The following is a 17,006-nucleotide window of genomic DNA, read 5'->3' on the forward strand; positions in this document are numbered from 1 at the left end:
TAGAATGATTTTGAAAGACAAAGATGGTTCCCAAATAGGCAGCAAAGATTGGCTCTTTTTGAAGGATTTAAACATCTTTAAACAATTCAGTGAAATTTGGCTGGAGATTTTTGCTTCCAAGCAGTGCTTCTGCTTGTGTGGTATTATCTGAATCCCACAAAGGTTTATTTGTGGGACACTATCAGTTTTAGGAGAGTTTCCTCTCAAGTACATTTGCTTGGAATTAAAGCTTTAGGCCCTATATTACTGCAACGTATTTATTTTCATGTGCACTTTACTGGATTCAATTCCTTTCAACTACATAAATATATTTTCGAATGTCTGTTTCATTCGTGGAAACCTTTCTATGCAGAAGCAACAGGCTTGAGTTTAGCACAAACTCCATTCCATGATTAGCCATGATAAACTTTATTAATTTTAACAAGCATTGATTCATTGGAAGACCAGGCAACGAGGTTCATCACCATTACCTTTTTATAGCTACGGAGACAATAGGCTGATTCTTAATTAAGCAAGGTAAAGACTTCAGCAGAAATCATCATCATTTTCAACTATCTGAGATTTGAGGCCACTGTTAACGCAAGCCACAAATGTTTTTCCCCCCTTACAATTCAAAATAAAACACAAACTGGCTCACAAATCTATATACGTTACTGTCAACATAACAGCATAATATAAGCATGTTGAAGAACTTTTCTGCAAAGGTCCCAAAGAAACCATTTTTCCAAAGTGTTATTAATGCCAAAATTGCTTGTGATACATTGCCTGTATCTTTGAAAAGCTTAGGAAAAAAAATATTAAGCCACAGGCTAGATCATAACAAGAGTTAGCAATACAAATATGACCATTGGAGATACAGAACCAACAACACATAATTTCAAAGCCAAAGCATGAGATTTGGTTGTCTTTTTGTTAAAATCAGGGGAAAATAATATGCTTCACTATGCTTCGATCCTACCCACTGACAATATACCGATAGCTGACTTGCCATAAGATAAAACATTATTTGGGGCTGATCTGAACGAAGCCTGGTTTGTAATATAAGAAAAAAAGGCTAAGAACCAACTTTTAGCCAAAGAACAATATTGTGCCTGGATAAACATTTTAAAATATTTAGTTAGTAAACTATGTAAAGAGATTCTTATGAGTCGCAGAGATAATTCAAGATCATTAGGTGGTTCCAATATAATCATTAAGACTTCAGTATTAATTAGTCACCTAGTGTAATCACGACCTAAAGGCATTTAGATACCAGCAAAGACACCACAGTGAATGCTATCCACATGGTATTTGGATAACAAGAGGCTGGATACACAGTGCCTTAGGATTTGTGGGTTTTTTAAAAAAAATACAGATACATGTCTAAGTGATGATTTGTTGAAATAATGCTTCATTGATACTTCCTATGGGAGCATATGCTCTCAAGAATAACGCAAAAAAACGAAGAGAAACATGCAACTACGCAAGCCTCATAATAAGAGGGACAATCCTAGTACCCCTCCACTTCAAAATATGTGTCACATTGCAGAGGAAGCCACAGGGTCTCATGCCAATTTTTCTCATCTTCATACAGCCATGATCTCAATCTAGATAAGATGGTTGTCTTTTTTTTTTTTTGTGGAACTATTCTGTTCCTATTTTTACTTCATACCTTGCAGCAAACTAATTAGCCTTTCCCCCCAACATTACCTTAAGGAATGGATAATGCTCAATTTATTTTTTTGCAATGGTCCATTCCACTTCAGTAACTTCCAGAGGATCTCTTTCCTAATGCCTGTTATTTGACTCTTAAAACATTTATCTAAGTCAAATAATATTATCGCATAAAAGACATACTTAGAAAGCAAGTTCTCCTGTGACGTCCTGAGACTGAGTCCTTTACTTGTTCATAACCCGACAACTGAACCAGAATGCCACAGTCAGACTGCCCTTTTATCTCAAATTATGTTCTAGATTTGCAGAAATCTAGATTTGGCAAAAACTGTAGTTTATTTATTTACTTCTACCATATGGATACTTCCTCCCATTTCTTAGCAGAAGTATTTCTGAAAGCTGACAGCTCCATAGGCCACTACATTTGGGTTATGGATTCTTCTAATGCCAATTAGAATACCTCTAATGAATGAGGAAGTGTAGCAAAGTATTCAATGGCTTAGATGTGCAATTCTCATAACCACGTGCCATTAAGAGCCTTCCTACCCCAGGATGAAAACTATCAGCAGTCTAAAACTGGGTTTCCTAAACCATTCGCTTACAATTTCTGTGGATCTTCCCAGTCTACTGTTCATTTTTTTAAAAGAAAGCAGAAGACATACTGAAGTTGAAATGCTGGCTGGGGAGCTTGCAGACAGAAATTAATGGCACCCTGAATGGGTTTTCACACTTAATAGAAGTCCTTTAAGTGATCTTCAACACTTGGTTCCACAGCCAAATGTGATCAAAGTCTATGCTCAGAGAACAGCATGCAGAAAATCAGAGTAATCTAATTACCTCAAACAGTGACAAGCATAACAAAGCCTATAATATTAGGTAAAGACATTATACCTATCTTCTAGAATCTAGATATATCTAGAATCTAGAACATCATTATGAAGGTACGTAGCCCTTCAAGGAACAGGAACCTCATTCTTTTAGTCAAGCATAATCAAAGAACAATGTTCAATATGAGTTGGTTGGTTAAGCAGATGATTTTTTAAACCCACTTCTTTTTGGTAACCATGGCCAAGGATATTCACAGCCTAACTTGCATGCAGAACACAGTCCAAAGCTATTGGACACCTACTGAGAAACAGCTCTAGCTTAAGTACATATAATTCTGAGGACCTAAGGCTGAGCAAAGGATTTATCAGATGGCACAAAATGGCCTTTCCTACTACAACTTCAGAGCATCTGAAAAGTGGGTAGGGAGGAAAAGAAATCCATGGAACGTGGTCTTAAAAAGGAGCTCCAGAAATGAAAATGCTGCCTTTTTATTATCACTTTTCCCCCCAGCAGCACTACCAAAGTACTGCTTTCCCTTCTTTCCATGGCCCTTGATAAAGGGATGAAAAAGATTCATTGTCTCCTAGCACAGCCTTGTTTTCAGTCATCTGCAAAACAAGACCCTTAACAGATTGCTGTTCATACAGCCAAATGGGGCAGCAAATTCTAGGCAAGTAAGAGAACACCCCTGAAATATTTACCCTGTGAGAAACAAGGAGTGCCCACCACAAAAAGAAGCTGATGAAAACTGTGAACAGTGCAGCCTGTGCAGAAGTTAACAACTAGGTCACTGAAAATCCGGGGTGGGGGTGGGGTGTTGTTATTTTCTGTATTTCTTATTCTATAGTAGACTATGAGACAAAATGAAGGAAGTACCTTTCCATTAGACCGTAGAGTTATGAGGCAAACAATAAACCTGATGGATGCAGTCCACTAAGAACCCTCTAAGGCAAGTTTCCCCAATGAGTTTGCCGAGGACCTCTGTTAGTGGACTAAAATATTGATCGATTAACCCCAGAATTTTCCAAAAAGCAAGCACAGAGCTTAAAAATCAAAACATTCATTCTTCATTCCACAGGAAAGCCTGTAGAAAGGCAACATCATAGCGTGTGGGTACATGTCTTCAGCAGGAGGCCATTTCGTGCACAGCCTGTTATGACTTCAGGTGGCAGAGTGAAATGGTGGCTCCATTAGAAAACACCCAGAAGGCAGAATAGACAGCTTCTGTGAATTCTATTTTGAATTTATAGAGCATGATGATTTTTTCCTCAGTGACCCCAAAGAAAATGACAAAACCCGCATCATAATTTAGAAGGACGCCAATCTTCGTTGCTTTGTTGCTGGGCAGACATGTCTCTTTATCATTGTGCCAAGCTGAGATCTTATTGTTGACCTTTTCGATGCACCAGGAGCTCTTATTGCGTCCTAGGCGGCTTTCCGGCCCCTGTCTTGGGATGCTCCCATAGCAGATGCCAACAGCACAGAAGTTGTTGTTCTCCAGATCAACTTCCCAGTAATGGATTCCCTTCTTGAAATACTGGAAGGAAAGCACTTGGAAGTAGTTAAAAAAGCGCCGAGGGTGCGGTTCGTAATCCTGCACTGTTTCCGTGACAGACATCTTGGTTTTATTCTCCAATAAGATGATATTCTTATGAGCAGTGTGGAGATCCAGAGTAAATTGTGTAGCAACTAGGAACAAATTCAATCGGAAGAGAAATCAGAAAACAGCAAGAAACTTGGAAACGAGAAGGCAGCAAGAAAGAAAAGGCTAGCTCTACGGTTTTGTTGTCTCCTAATAAGCAGCAGGCTCCCTTTTTCTAAAATGCATCTCCTCCCCTAACCCCAAAGCCAATTAGAAAAGAGGCGCGACTGAGGCAAAAGGGCCACCATCCTAAAAAAAGACATTTCAGCCAAGATATTAAGAACAACGTGTTGGAACAGTTGACATTCCCAAATGTTCTTAAAGGCTCGAAAAGGGCCCTCATCCCCACTTTTCTACTTTCACTGAGCTTCGGTCCCATCTACACAGCTTCAGACTTGAGCCTCATTTCTCAGTGATAGCCCAGAGAAGAATCCAAGGTCTATGCCGATTACCACAGAATTCCTTCAAGAGGTTAATCAAATACCTATAAGAAGCCCTCAAGATACAGAAGTGCCAATAGCTTCCCTCCTGGTCCCCATGTAGTCATCATGAGCATTTGCCACATATATAATTTACCTACTCTATAAAAAAATGCTCACTTTTATTTTATCTCAAAGGATCCCAGAATTCTACATTTTGCACAAAAAAAGCGGAAGAAATAGATCTTCTCCCTCCATACTATATACGCTTTCACCACGTCTCTAAGAAATCAAACAAAAAGCCACCAAACGCTACCACCGAAGGAACTGCATAGATTCTGTTATCATTGCTCTGTTTCTATCACTTTTTCTGTTCTACAAAATCCACTGCAGTACAGTCGCCAGGATACGAAGCAGCTTTCCAGGTTCAATAGCATGACAAGAAGGGAAAATCCCTTAACTATAATATGGCACATACATTTAACAAAAAAAAATCTTCCTCCATATTTATTTATTTATTTTGATTTATATACCGCCCTTTTCCCGAGGGACTCAGGGCGGTTTACAGGGCAAATTAAAACAGTACAATATATACAGGTTAAAATTAAATTAAATTAAATTAAATAGCCCCAAAATAATTAAAAATTAAAACCTTAACCCAAAACCTTCAGTCCAGGCTGGCAAGCTCAAATAGCCAAGTTTTTAGGTCCTGGCGAAATAATTCCACTAAATTATGGCAAAATTCTTTTGGATTCCTTTGCAAATTGCTTTAGTTTATTCATCCTAAATAACTTAGTGACATCAGAAACATTTTCCTATCCATTTCTAGCTCCAGATAATTCATCAACAAGGTAAAAAGAAATGATCTTGAGAACATTTTGTTCCACTATGTATTTCTGAAAACCCAATAAGTTATGGATGCATAAAAGGAGCTATCCACTAAAACCACAGTCATAATAAAGGTAGCAGTCCTCGACCTATGACCACAATTGAGCCCAAAATTTTGGTTGCTAAGTGAAAAGCTGTTAAGTGAATTTTGGCCCCATTTTACGATCCTTTTTTGCCATGGTTGTTAAGCAAATCACTGCAGCTGTTAAGTTAGCAACACGGTTGCTAAGTGAATCTGACTTCCCCCATTGACTTTGCTTGTCAGAAGGTCACAAAAGGTGATCACGTGACCCCAGGACACTGCAACCGTCATAAACAGGAGTCAGTTGCCAAGCAACAATCATAAGCGTGAAAAACGGTCATAAGTCACTTTTTAGTGCCGTTGTAACTTTGAATGGTCACTAAATGAAATGTTGTAAGTCAATCCCAAAGCAATGATATTTCATGAAGTCCAAACAGCAGCGATCTCTCAGGTCAACGCCATCAACATAAGTTGATATTCAACGAACCCTTATAAATATTTGAAGAAAGGACTTATTACTATTACTTCTGCAAATTATTCTTTTTCAACATACTGTAGCCTTACTGTTTTATTTAAAGAAATAGGCCAGAAATCAGAAACATGTTTTCTACGGAAACATGACTGGTGAGATTATAATGGTGTGCCAATTTTGGGGGTACTTTTTGAGCTGATCTTTAAAACAGGGGTGTCAAACTGCCGGCCTCTGGGCCGGATGTGTCATTAGGAAACCTCACCCACCCCATTGCCGGCACATGACATTGCGAGTTTGACATGTCTGCTTTAAAAGGTGAAAGCCTTAACCTTCCACCTGACTTTTAACCTTAATTGGTTAAAGTTTGGAACAACCCAATATGAAGCTAGATGTCGATCATTTTATATGCTCTATTTTACACTGGATGGTTTTGTTTTATTAAATGTTTTCTCAGAATGAATGTTAATCATAATTATTAATATCCCACGATTTTTAATTAATGTTGCCTCATTTCCAAAATTTATACCACATTAGTTACTTACATTCCAGAAGCTCCTGTCTTGATTTTGTTAAAAAAGTATCAAGAGTTGTTGTTTCACTCTTCGTCTCAGCTCTGTTGGAGCTTTGTCCTCTCCTCCTGGGACTTTGCACTATAGTTACCAAACAAGATAAAAAGTCACACCTTTATAAACTCATTAAAAGTTATTATATATATATTACACTGAAATGAGAAGACTGCCAAGTTTTATACATCTCTACAAGACAGGCAAAAATTTGTACTAGCTGTTGACATGTAGTTTTAGTTCATCATTCCATATGTGGTTGACATTTGGTTTTGATTACATAAGATTTAATCTGATGGGTAGAACCATCAGCAAATCAGAAGCAGACATAGTTATTGTATCTGTATCTAAACAGAGAATAAAAAACAACCACGCTCAAAGAGCGCCAAGGGCTGCATGGTTCAGAACAACCTGTCCTGCATTTTGTCCCCCACTGCCATGTCAATTGGTGGAATACTTTCCAATTCAAGCAGCAAGGACCTCACAGTTTAATCCTAAACTACCAATATTCTTTTCTATTGGTATTCTGAACCAGCCACTGAATATAATCTACACTCAGGTCAGAATCTCCAGCTCCTTTCAGATCTGGTGGTCAATAACATTTCAGGAATGGAATTCTTCTCCCTTCTGCTTCTATTTGCTCTGCATGCCTCCACGGGCACAAAGTTGTGGTAGGGGATTTTACATTCATCATCAGACAAACCAAGATTCAAGATCTGGCAGTAGAGAACAGCATTAGTATTGTGAGGTGTACAAGACTCTAGCTTTCTAAAGCTCTTAACTCTAAATTATGGATTTCCAGAGCCTAGAAGAATCCTGTTTAAAGGAAAACAGAGGAAGGGCTGCAACAATCATTATTACAAGCCAGAACTGTAGTGCATGAAAATTTCCTACTGAAAAGTAGTAAACATACACAATGGCCCTAAGTGAGTCACTTTTGCCCATTGCTCATGACACCACTAATCTGTTTTTCCAACAAGAATGCTTTTTAAAAGCCTTCTTACCACTCTTTTTTCTGATGATCTCAACAATTCCATCTAACCTCAATCCAACTAATTCTGTGAACTTAGTTTTCTTGGCTCTAATATTCTCTCTGGAACCTGGCAGTAGCCATTTAGCATTATTTACTATTCTATTTCAGCATTAATCTCACTAGTGCTCACTAGAAGCTATGGCGGCGCAGTGGTTAAAATACAGTATTGCAGGCTGACTCTGCCCACAGCCAGTAGTTCGATCCTGACCGGCTCAAGATTAACTCAGCTTTCCATCCTTCCGAGGTTAGTAAAATGAAGACCCCAGATTATTCGGGGCAATATGCTGATTCTGTAAACCGCTTAGAGAGGGCTGTATATAAGTCTAAGTGCTATTGCTATTGCTAGATCTCTTGCCCTGTGGAATGAAAAAGATTAAGGGGGAAGCGACTACAAAAATATAGCATTTTCTCAAGAAACTGGGAGATCCTTTACAACCAACCAATAACTTAACATCTGTAAAGAACAGATGGTGAGAGATTTACGCCAAGGCCACTAATGAATATTTGTGATTTTAAGAAGGCCTACGTAACCATTACTCCCTTGTACATTTAGAATGCTGTTTTGAGATGCGCATTTCTGAAAGCTAAGGACCCAAATATCTCAAGAGTAAAACTTGCCACTGAAAATGTATGGACTACATTAAATTGGTAGACACAACTGAAAGCGCGGAGGTAGCAAACAAAGCAAACAAAATCTAATTGTGCTAAGAAAAAGTATCACAATGTATGGACTACATTAAATTGGTAGACACAACTGAAAGCACGGAGGTAGCAAACAAAATCTAATTGTGCTAAGAAAAAGTATCACAATGTATGGACTACATTAAATTGGTAGACACAACTGAAAGCGCGGAGGTAGCAAACAAAGCAAACAAAATCTAATTGTGTTAAGAAAAAGTATCACATAGGGGGTTAAAGCCACAGGTGCAATTTTCTCATGGCCAGATCACAGCACAATTACTTCTACTCCATGTCAACAAATGCCCTGTTGAACTTCCTGAAATTTCAGCGGAGGCAGCTATTCCTCAAATTTTAATCAGTGGAGTTCATTGGCAAGCGGAGTCACGCGATTGGTTAAAAGACTGAACTTACCGCGTTTGGCAGGGCGATTTCTCTGCTCTGAAAAGAAAAAGATATGTCTAGTTAGTTATTTGGGAACGAGATGAACAACTCTCTCAGAATGGACAAGCATTGGATCCTGTGGCTAGCTCTCATTAGGATTTACAGAAGTTTTTAAAAGCGTTACCAATTTGACTTGATTATCCCAATGATTTATTTTAGCAATGTGGAAATTACCCTCACACCACCAGTAAATTTACTTAAATTTCAACATGTTTATTGAAACAAAAAAATCAAAAGCTATAAAAAAATCGTGTATTTGGAATACAAGAAAGCACGGATCCAATGATAAGCTTAAGACTTTTGGAAAAGTAGAGAAGCCAGAATCAAGTCAAAAGTCAGTCTAAGACAGACATGTCAAACACAAGGCCCGGGGGCCGGATCCGGCCCGCAAAGTGGTTTCATGTGGCCCGCGAAGCCATCCTGGAAACAGTGAGGGAACGGCCCCCACTGCCTTGGTCCTGGCCCAGAGACCCTCCTTCTGCCAGAGACCCTCAGATCTGTCCCACTCCTGCCCAGGCCCCCATAGGCACCCCTGATGCGAACGATGTAGAGCTGGCCACGCCTACCCAGTAGGCCATACGCACTCTAGCCACGCCCAGCCAGTAGGCCACGCCCACCCTGGCCACACCCACCCAGCCCCCTGAGGGCAATTGCAATGCTGATGTGGCCCTCAATAAAATTGAGTTTGACACCCCTGGTCTAAGAGATCATGCAACAAGGGGAGGAAAAGCTTTTCTGGGGAAAAAAAGCAGTTTAGTTTACCGTTATTTTTATCAGTGGCATATGCACCGTCTCCTTGGAAAAAAAAAAGAAGAATGCCATTCAATTTTGTCACAAGTACAAGCAGAGTCCAGCTTTATTCCAAGTACATTTTTAGTTTTCTACGCAAGCTAGTATTTCTACTGTAATCTTGAGACTTGCGAGCCAACACAATTGTTACCTGCATCCCACCAATTCCTGATCCCTATAGATTAGAAGGAGCAAAGATCTGACATGAAATGAATTACAATATATTACAGAATGCAGTGATGTTTATTTATTATTTATTATTTTATTAGTTGAATTTATATACCGCCCTATTCCCGAAGGACTCAGGGCGGTTCACAGGGCAATTAAAACAGTACAAAACAGAATAAAATGGAATTAAATTAGTACAGGCCCACAATTCCTAATAACAATAAAATTAAAATTTTAAAATTAATTTAATATAATTTAATTAAATACTTTAAAATGTTAGCAGGAAATGTGAAAAAGATAAGGTTTTAAAAACCTATGAGGTGAGAAAAATTGTGAATTAGGGCAGAGGTCACCAACCTTTTTATGCTGGCAGCACGGAGGGAAAGGGAACAGCTGGGAAATTTGCACACGTGTACACATGCATGTATGTGTGCAGACAAGGCCGGGTATGAACGGGGCTGCGCACAAACACATGGTGCTAGCAGCCCATTTCCACGGGCACTAGCCGCCACTGCCGCTAGCCCTGCACACATATGCAAACAGGCCGCACAATCTGCACGGTGCTAGAGGCATCACCGCTGCTAGCCATCACCACTGCTAGCCCCGTGTGCATGTGCAATTTGGTGTGTGCGCTCTAGCGCGAATGGAAGCAAGTGCATGCACGCACATGCTCGCATTGGCCAGCAGAGCATGGCCCAGCAGAGAGCCGCGGACTATAGGTTGGGGACCCCTGTATTAGGTAGGGAACATTAGCTGCAAAATAAGTAGAAGAACAGAGAAACAAAGGACAGTTGCAAAAATACAATCAGCAATAGAGAGGAACAGATAAGATTAAGAGGGGGGAAGGAAAACACGTTGCCGAATCATCATGATGTAAGCAAATTGTTTTGGAAATAGATGAAAAAGACTGGAAAAGAGCCTCTACCGGAGTGAATGAAATTAAAAATAAATGTGATAAAAAGATCAGGGATGAAACTGAAGCAGGAGAGGTCTGCATACAGCAAGATGTGAAGAAATGATGCTGAAATGTATGTATAAATAATAAGTGTAGAAAAAAATGCTGAAAAGAACATCATAAATACTGTGAGAATGCTGAACAAATGTATAAGGTAAAGGTTCCCCCGCACATGCGTGCTAGTCATTTCCAACTCTAGGAGCCGGTGCTCATCTCCATTTCAAAGCCGAAGAGCCAAAATTTGTCAGAGGACATCTCCGTGGTCATGTGGCCGGCATGACTAGACGCCAAAGGTGCACGGAACGCTGTTACCTTCCCACCGTAGTGGTCCCTATTTTTCTACTTGCATTCTTACGTGCTTTCAAACTGCTAGGTTGGCAGAAGCTGGGATGAGTAACAGGTGCTCACTCTGTTACATGGCACTCGGGATTCGACCCACCAAACTGCCGACCTTCTGATCGACAAGCTCAGCGTCCTAACCCACTGTATCCCTGAACAAATGTATGGACTCAGGTATAAACCACGTCATGACAGAAATGTTAAAATCGCCACACTGTTCTTCCCAAGCTAAGCAGCATTATTGCAGTTGCAGAAAAGAAATAAGAAATAGTAAGCCAAATGAATTAAGACATGGGATGAGAAGGAAATATAGCTAAATGTACTTTTCATCAGTGCCATTCACTACTTTCTTCCCCCACATCCATACAGAACTTCAAGCCTTTGACCTTTAGACGTCTTACCACCCTTTCTTGGATGATCTCAACAATTTCATCCAACCTCAGTCCAAGGTCTGCATTTACACTCTCAATCAAGAACAGGCAGTCCTCGATTTACAACCGCAATTGCACCCAAAATGTCTGTTCTTAAATGAGACATTTTTCAACCTTTCTTGCCACAGTTGTTAAGTGAATCATTGCAGTTGTTAAGTTAGCAACATGGTTGTTAAGTGAATCTGGGTTTCCCGTTGACTTTGCTTGTCAGAAGGTCATAATCATAATCTAATAGTAAAGTTGGAAGGGACCTTGGAGGTCATCTAGTCCAACCCCCTGCTCAAGCAGGAAACCCTATACCATTTCAGACGAATGGCTGTCCAGTCTCTTCTTAAAAACTTCGTGTTGGAGCATTCACAGCTTGTGGAGGCAGGTTGTTCCACTGGTTAATTGTTCTGTCAGGAAATTTGTCCTTAGTTCTAGGTTGCTTCTCTATTAGTTTCCATCCATTGCTTCTTGGGAGCTTTGCCCTTGGGAGCTTTGGAGAATAGCCTGAGTCCCTCCTCTTTGTGGCAGCCCCTGAGATATTGGAACACTGCTACCGTGTCCCTCCTCGTCCTTCTCTTCATTAAACTAGACATACCCAATCCCAGCAACTGTTCCTTATGTTTTAGCCTGCAGACCTCTAATCATCTTTGTTGCTCTTCTCTGTACTCTTTCCAGAGTCTCAACATCTTTTTTACATCGTGGTGACCAAAACTGGATGCAGTATTCCAAGTGTGGCCTTACCAAGCCATTGTAAAATGGTATTAATACTTCACGTGATCTTGATTCTATCCCTCTTGTTTTTTTTTATTGAAAAGTTTTATCATACATTTTATCTTTAACAATCCCCCCTAACCCTCCCCTATCCCTCCCTCCCTACCCCTACCCCCCTCCCCCCCCCCGACTTCCCAGAGCTAAGTACAAGGTATAAAGAACAAAAAAAAACCATTCGTAAACATTCATATGCTAACAACCATAAACTCTGAAATCCATCTCTCTCTAGCTCATATAGGGTAATTACAAACACTATTAATATAAGATATATAAAAAAAGGAAAAGAGAAAAAAAGAGGAGAAAAAAAAAGGAAGACTTATTCAAATGCTACATGAAACTTCTTAGTCCCATATTTGTTCTGGATATACTCAATCCATTTTCTCCACTCCATAACATAACGTTCTTGCGAGTGATCTTTCAAATAAGCCGAGATCTTTGCCATCTCTGCCAGGTCAGAAACCTTTAAAGTCCATTCTTCTACAGTCGGCAGTTCCTCCTTCTTCCAATATTGGCCTATTAAGAGTCTTGCTGCCGTAATTAAATTCAACATCAGCTTAGTGTCCACAACTGTAGCATCTGTAATTATACCCAACAAAAAAAGTTGCGGACAAAACTTTATCCTTTGCTTGAAAATCTTCTGCATGTTCCACCAAATTTTTATCCAAAAGGCCTTAACCTTTTTACAAGTCTACCATATATGAAAATATGTTGCATCTTCTTCACCACACCTCCAGCATTTAGGCTGATAGTTCGGATACATACTTGCCAGCTTTTTAGGATCTAAATGCCATCTGTAAAACATTTTATAAAAAATTTCTCTTAGATTTTGAGCTTGTGTGAATTTTACATTCCTCACCCAAATCCTTTCCCATGTGTCCATTGTAATAACTTCTTGGATATTTTGGGCCCATTTAATCATACAATCCTTAACGAGTTCTGTTTCTGAGTCAATTTCTATCAAGGCAAGATATATCCGTTTAATATGTGCTGGACCCTTTTTTCTGATTTGCTTTATCAGATTTTCATCAGTCATTGTAAAACCATTTTTCTGATCTTCTTTCCACCTGGCCCGTAGCTGAATATATTGAAACCAAGTCTGAACAATCTTCTCATCTCGCAAGAAACTATATGGTTTCAAACACCAGACATTTCTTTCCAAGCTTAGAATCTCCTTGTACGTAGTCACATCATATTTGAAACCAGCATGTATATTTTCTATTGCGTGTTTTGGAATTGCCCACAATGGTATCTTACAATCTAATTTATGTCTGTACTTCTTCCAAACCCTCAACAATGCCTGTCTTAAAATATGCACTCTAAAAACATTATCTACCTTCTTATCATACAACAAATATGCATGCCAGCCAAACAACAAATCATGGCCCTCAAGATTTAATAATCTCTCCTGTGTCAAATTAACCCAATCACTTATTCCTGCTAAAGCAGCAGCTTCATAATATAATTTAAAATTAGGCATTTTAAGACCACCTCTTTCACGAGTATCCTGTATTATCTTTAATTTAACTCGTGGCCTTTTCCCTGCCCATACAAATTTATTGATACCTCGCTGCCATTCCTCCAAATTAGAATCTTTCTTAAGAACCGGTATCATTTGAAATAAAAATAAGAATTTAGGCAGGACATTCATTTTCACTGCTGCGATTCGCCCCAACAAAGACAATTGCAATTTTTCCCAACTCTCCATTTCTTTTTGAATTTTCCCCCATAATTTTTCATAATTATTTTTATATAACTTTGTATTAGAGGGCGACAAAAGCACCCCCAAATATTTAACCCTTTTAACAATCTCAAATCCAGTTAATCCTTCTAAGAGAGCCTTTTGCGAAGCTGTCATATTTTTGGCCAGAATTTTAGTTTTTTGTGTATTAACTTTAAATCCAGAAACCTTCCCATATTGTATTATTATCTCCATCAGGTCCACAACAGAGTTCTCCGGCTGGGTCACTGTAACAACCAGATCGTCTGCGAACGCTCTCAATCTATAATCCTGATCTCTAATTTGTATACCCTTAATTTTTTCCGAATTCCGTATTTTAACCAACAATATCTCCAATGTTAGTACAAATAACAAGGGCGATAATGGACACCCTTGCCTTGTGCCCTTCTCAATATTACATGCTTCTGTCAGGCTATTATAAACTATTATTCGGGCCGTTTGTTTTTGATATAATGCCCTAATTGGTTGCAAAAAATTATCCCCAAAATTCATTTTATCCAAGACTTTCATCAAAAATTGCCAATTCAATTGATCAAAAGCTTTTTCAGCATCTAAAAAAATTAGCGCCGCAGGGATCTGGTTATTCCTTTCCAAAAACTCTAACACATCAACTATATGCCTCACATTATTTTTCATTTGCCTACCACTAATAAACCCCGTTTGGTCCCCATGAATCGTCTGTTGCAGAACCCTCATCAATCTATTAGCCAACACCTTAGCAAATATCTTGTAGTCTGTATTTAAAAGCGATATCGGTCTGTAATTTTTAACTTGAGTAGCATCTTGGTCTTCCTTTGGAATCAAAGAAATAAAAGCAGTTCTCCAAGACGGAGGCACCTTTCCCCCCCTCTGAATTGTCTGGAACAGTTCCTTTAACGGTTTTATCATCTCTAATTGTAGATTTTTGTAATAAGCCGCAGTCAAACCATCCGTACCTGGCGCTTTGTCCACCTTCAATTCCTTAATTGCTATAAGAATTTCTTCTTCTGTTATCAATTGATTAATCCCCTCTTTTTGTTCTTGCGTAAGAACCGGGATGCTAGCATTCTCCAAATATATATCAATGTCTTTCTCATTAATCTTCTCCTTAGCATATAATTTAGAATAAAAATCCACAAAAGCATCCTTAATAAGATCCTGTTGAAACACCACCCTTCCCTTATGCTCAATTTTATCTATATTAGAAGCCCTTTGCTTTTTCCTCAGTCTATAAGCTAACCATCTACCTGGTTTATTAGCATTGCAAAAGGTGTTGTGACTGGCAAACCGCAAATTGGTTGCCACTTGGTCAGCCATTAATTTGTCAAATTGTCCTTTTAATAGCTTAATAACCTCCTTAGTCTTCACATCCGCTGGATTCAAGATCAAAGCCTTTTCTTTTTCCTTAATTTCATTCTCCAATTCTTTCCTCCTGGCTTCCAAAATACGTCTATGTTTATTGTTCATATATATCAACACCCCTCTCATATAGGCCTTGCTAGCATCCCAAACCATGTCCATAGAAGTCTCTTTGTTCATATTAATTTCAAAAAAAATCCTTCATCCGCTGTTTACATTCTTCCACATTTTTCTGATTTCTAAACAAATTCTCATTTACGCGCCATGAGCGCCTATCTCTATTCTCCTTATTAATCTCTAGCCAGACTGGACTATGATCAGAAATAGTTCTTGCACATATCTTCATCTTTTTAATCCTTGAAAAAAAATCATTAGTCAGCAAAATAAAATCAATCCTGGAGAAAGATTGATGTCTGTCAGAAAAAAAAGTATAATCCTTTTCATGCAAATGTATTTCACGCCAGATATCTCGCAGTTCCAAGTCATCCTTCATTTCAAAAAAGGATTTAGGCAGTCTAGCATGACTTGGAACGTGTTTAAAAGAACCAGCCTTATCCATCTGTACATCCAAAACACCATTCCAGTCCCCCATAAAAATGAACGATTTATAATCCAACTGAGTAAGCTTTGTGTGAAGTAAACTAAAAAAATCAACTTGTTGTTGATTAGGAGCATATAATCCAACTAAAAGCGTCTTTTTACCTTCTAACAGCAACTCTATCATAACGTATCTTCCATGCTTATCTGCTTCAATTAAGTCCGCTGTTAAGGCACTTTTAACATAAACAACCACTCCATTTTTCTTATTCATTGCAGAAGCAACAAATTGCGTGCCCAACCTTAAGTTCAATAAGTACTTTTGGTCCATAGCCCTAATATGCGTTTCTTGCAAGCATATAACATCTATCTTGAATTGTTTTAAATATTGGAAAACTTTCTTCCTCTTCTGTGGTGAATTTAGTCCATTAACGTTCCAAGTTAAAAATTTAGTCGCCATGCATATCATCCCAAAGCTGTTGGAGCACTTCCTTAATAGGCTCTCCTTTAGGCCGTGCTCCTCCCACTGCTTGGCTGTAGGTAGGTTTTGGAAGTTCCATAGACTTCTGCTGATCTTGTTCTTTTATTTTTTTTGCTCGTTTTAAAGCAGCACGCGTCACCCTCTGCTCTCCAGGATCAGCCAAAGAAGTTGTAGCTTGATCTCCTCCAGCACCATTCTCCTCTATCTGTCCAGCTTCAGACTCTTGAAGTTTTCCTTCTCCAGATCCCTTTGCAGCTTCCAGAAGTGATAGTGGGGTTGCTTTTAAAACATTGTTATAAAAATCCCGCGCCTGTGTCACAGTGACCAGACGGTACCTTTTACCTTCATGCATCGCCACCAATCCAACTGGAATCTCCCATCTGAACCTTATATCACGTTGTTTAAGCTCCTGCAGAAGAAATGCATAATCTTTTCTTCTCCTTAATATCTTTGGAGGAAATTCTTTTAAGACCAAAACTTCTTGGTCAGCAATCACAACTTTAGTATCATAGGCAGCTTGAATAACTTCATCTCTAATTTCCCTCTTTGCAAAATATACCACCACATCTCTAGGTAACTTTTTCTGTCTAGCATTCCATGAATTAACACGGAACACTTTATCCATGCCTCCCTTTATTTCAGATGCTGGCTGACCCAGTACTGCTTCCAGAGCTTCAGAAATCAGCTGCTTTAGATCTTCCTTAACATTTTCTTTTAAACCTCTGATTCTAACAGCATATTGCATCTGGTAATATTGAACTAGACCCAGTTCTCTGTCCATTTTGTCTCTTAAATCTTCATTCTCCAATACCTTTGCTTCTAATATGGC

At 39.0% G+C, this 17,006-nt stretch overlaps 1 protein-coding gene across 4 annotated transcripts in view; it reads right to left on the bottom strand.

The window, feature by feature from the left end:
* Window positions 1-392: 392 nt before the first annotated feature.
* The window catches only part of TRIM25 (tripartite motif containing 25), a 40,542-nt gene continuing 23,928 nt past the window's right edge, over window positions 393-17,006 (bottom strand). For 2 of the 4 annotated variants that reach the window (XM_083353617.1, XM_083353615.1), the window contains 4 exons: window positions 9,405-9,437; window positions 8,613-8,639; window positions 6,467-6,574; window positions 393-4,170 (listed from right to left, as the gene is read on the bottom strand). In XM_083353617.1, coding sequence (XP_083209743.1) covers window positions 3,635-4,170; window positions 6,467-6,574; window positions 8,613-8,639; window positions 9,405-9,437 — 704 coding nt within the window. In that variant the 3' untranslated portion in view covers window positions 393-3,634. The remainder of the gene's footprint in view (window positions 4,171-6,466; window positions 6,575-8,612; window positions 8,640-9,404; window positions 9,438-17,006) is intronic. The other 2 variants (XM_083353618.1, XM_083353616.1) reach the window with 1 other exon arrangement.

Source organism: Vipera ursinii, assembly GCF_947247035.1.
Source record: "Vipera ursinii genome assembly, chromosome: 2".
In the NCBI taxonomy this organism is placed as follows: domain Eukaryota; kingdom Metazoa; phylum Chordata; class Lepidosauria; order Squamata; family Viperidae; genus Vipera; species Vipera ursinii.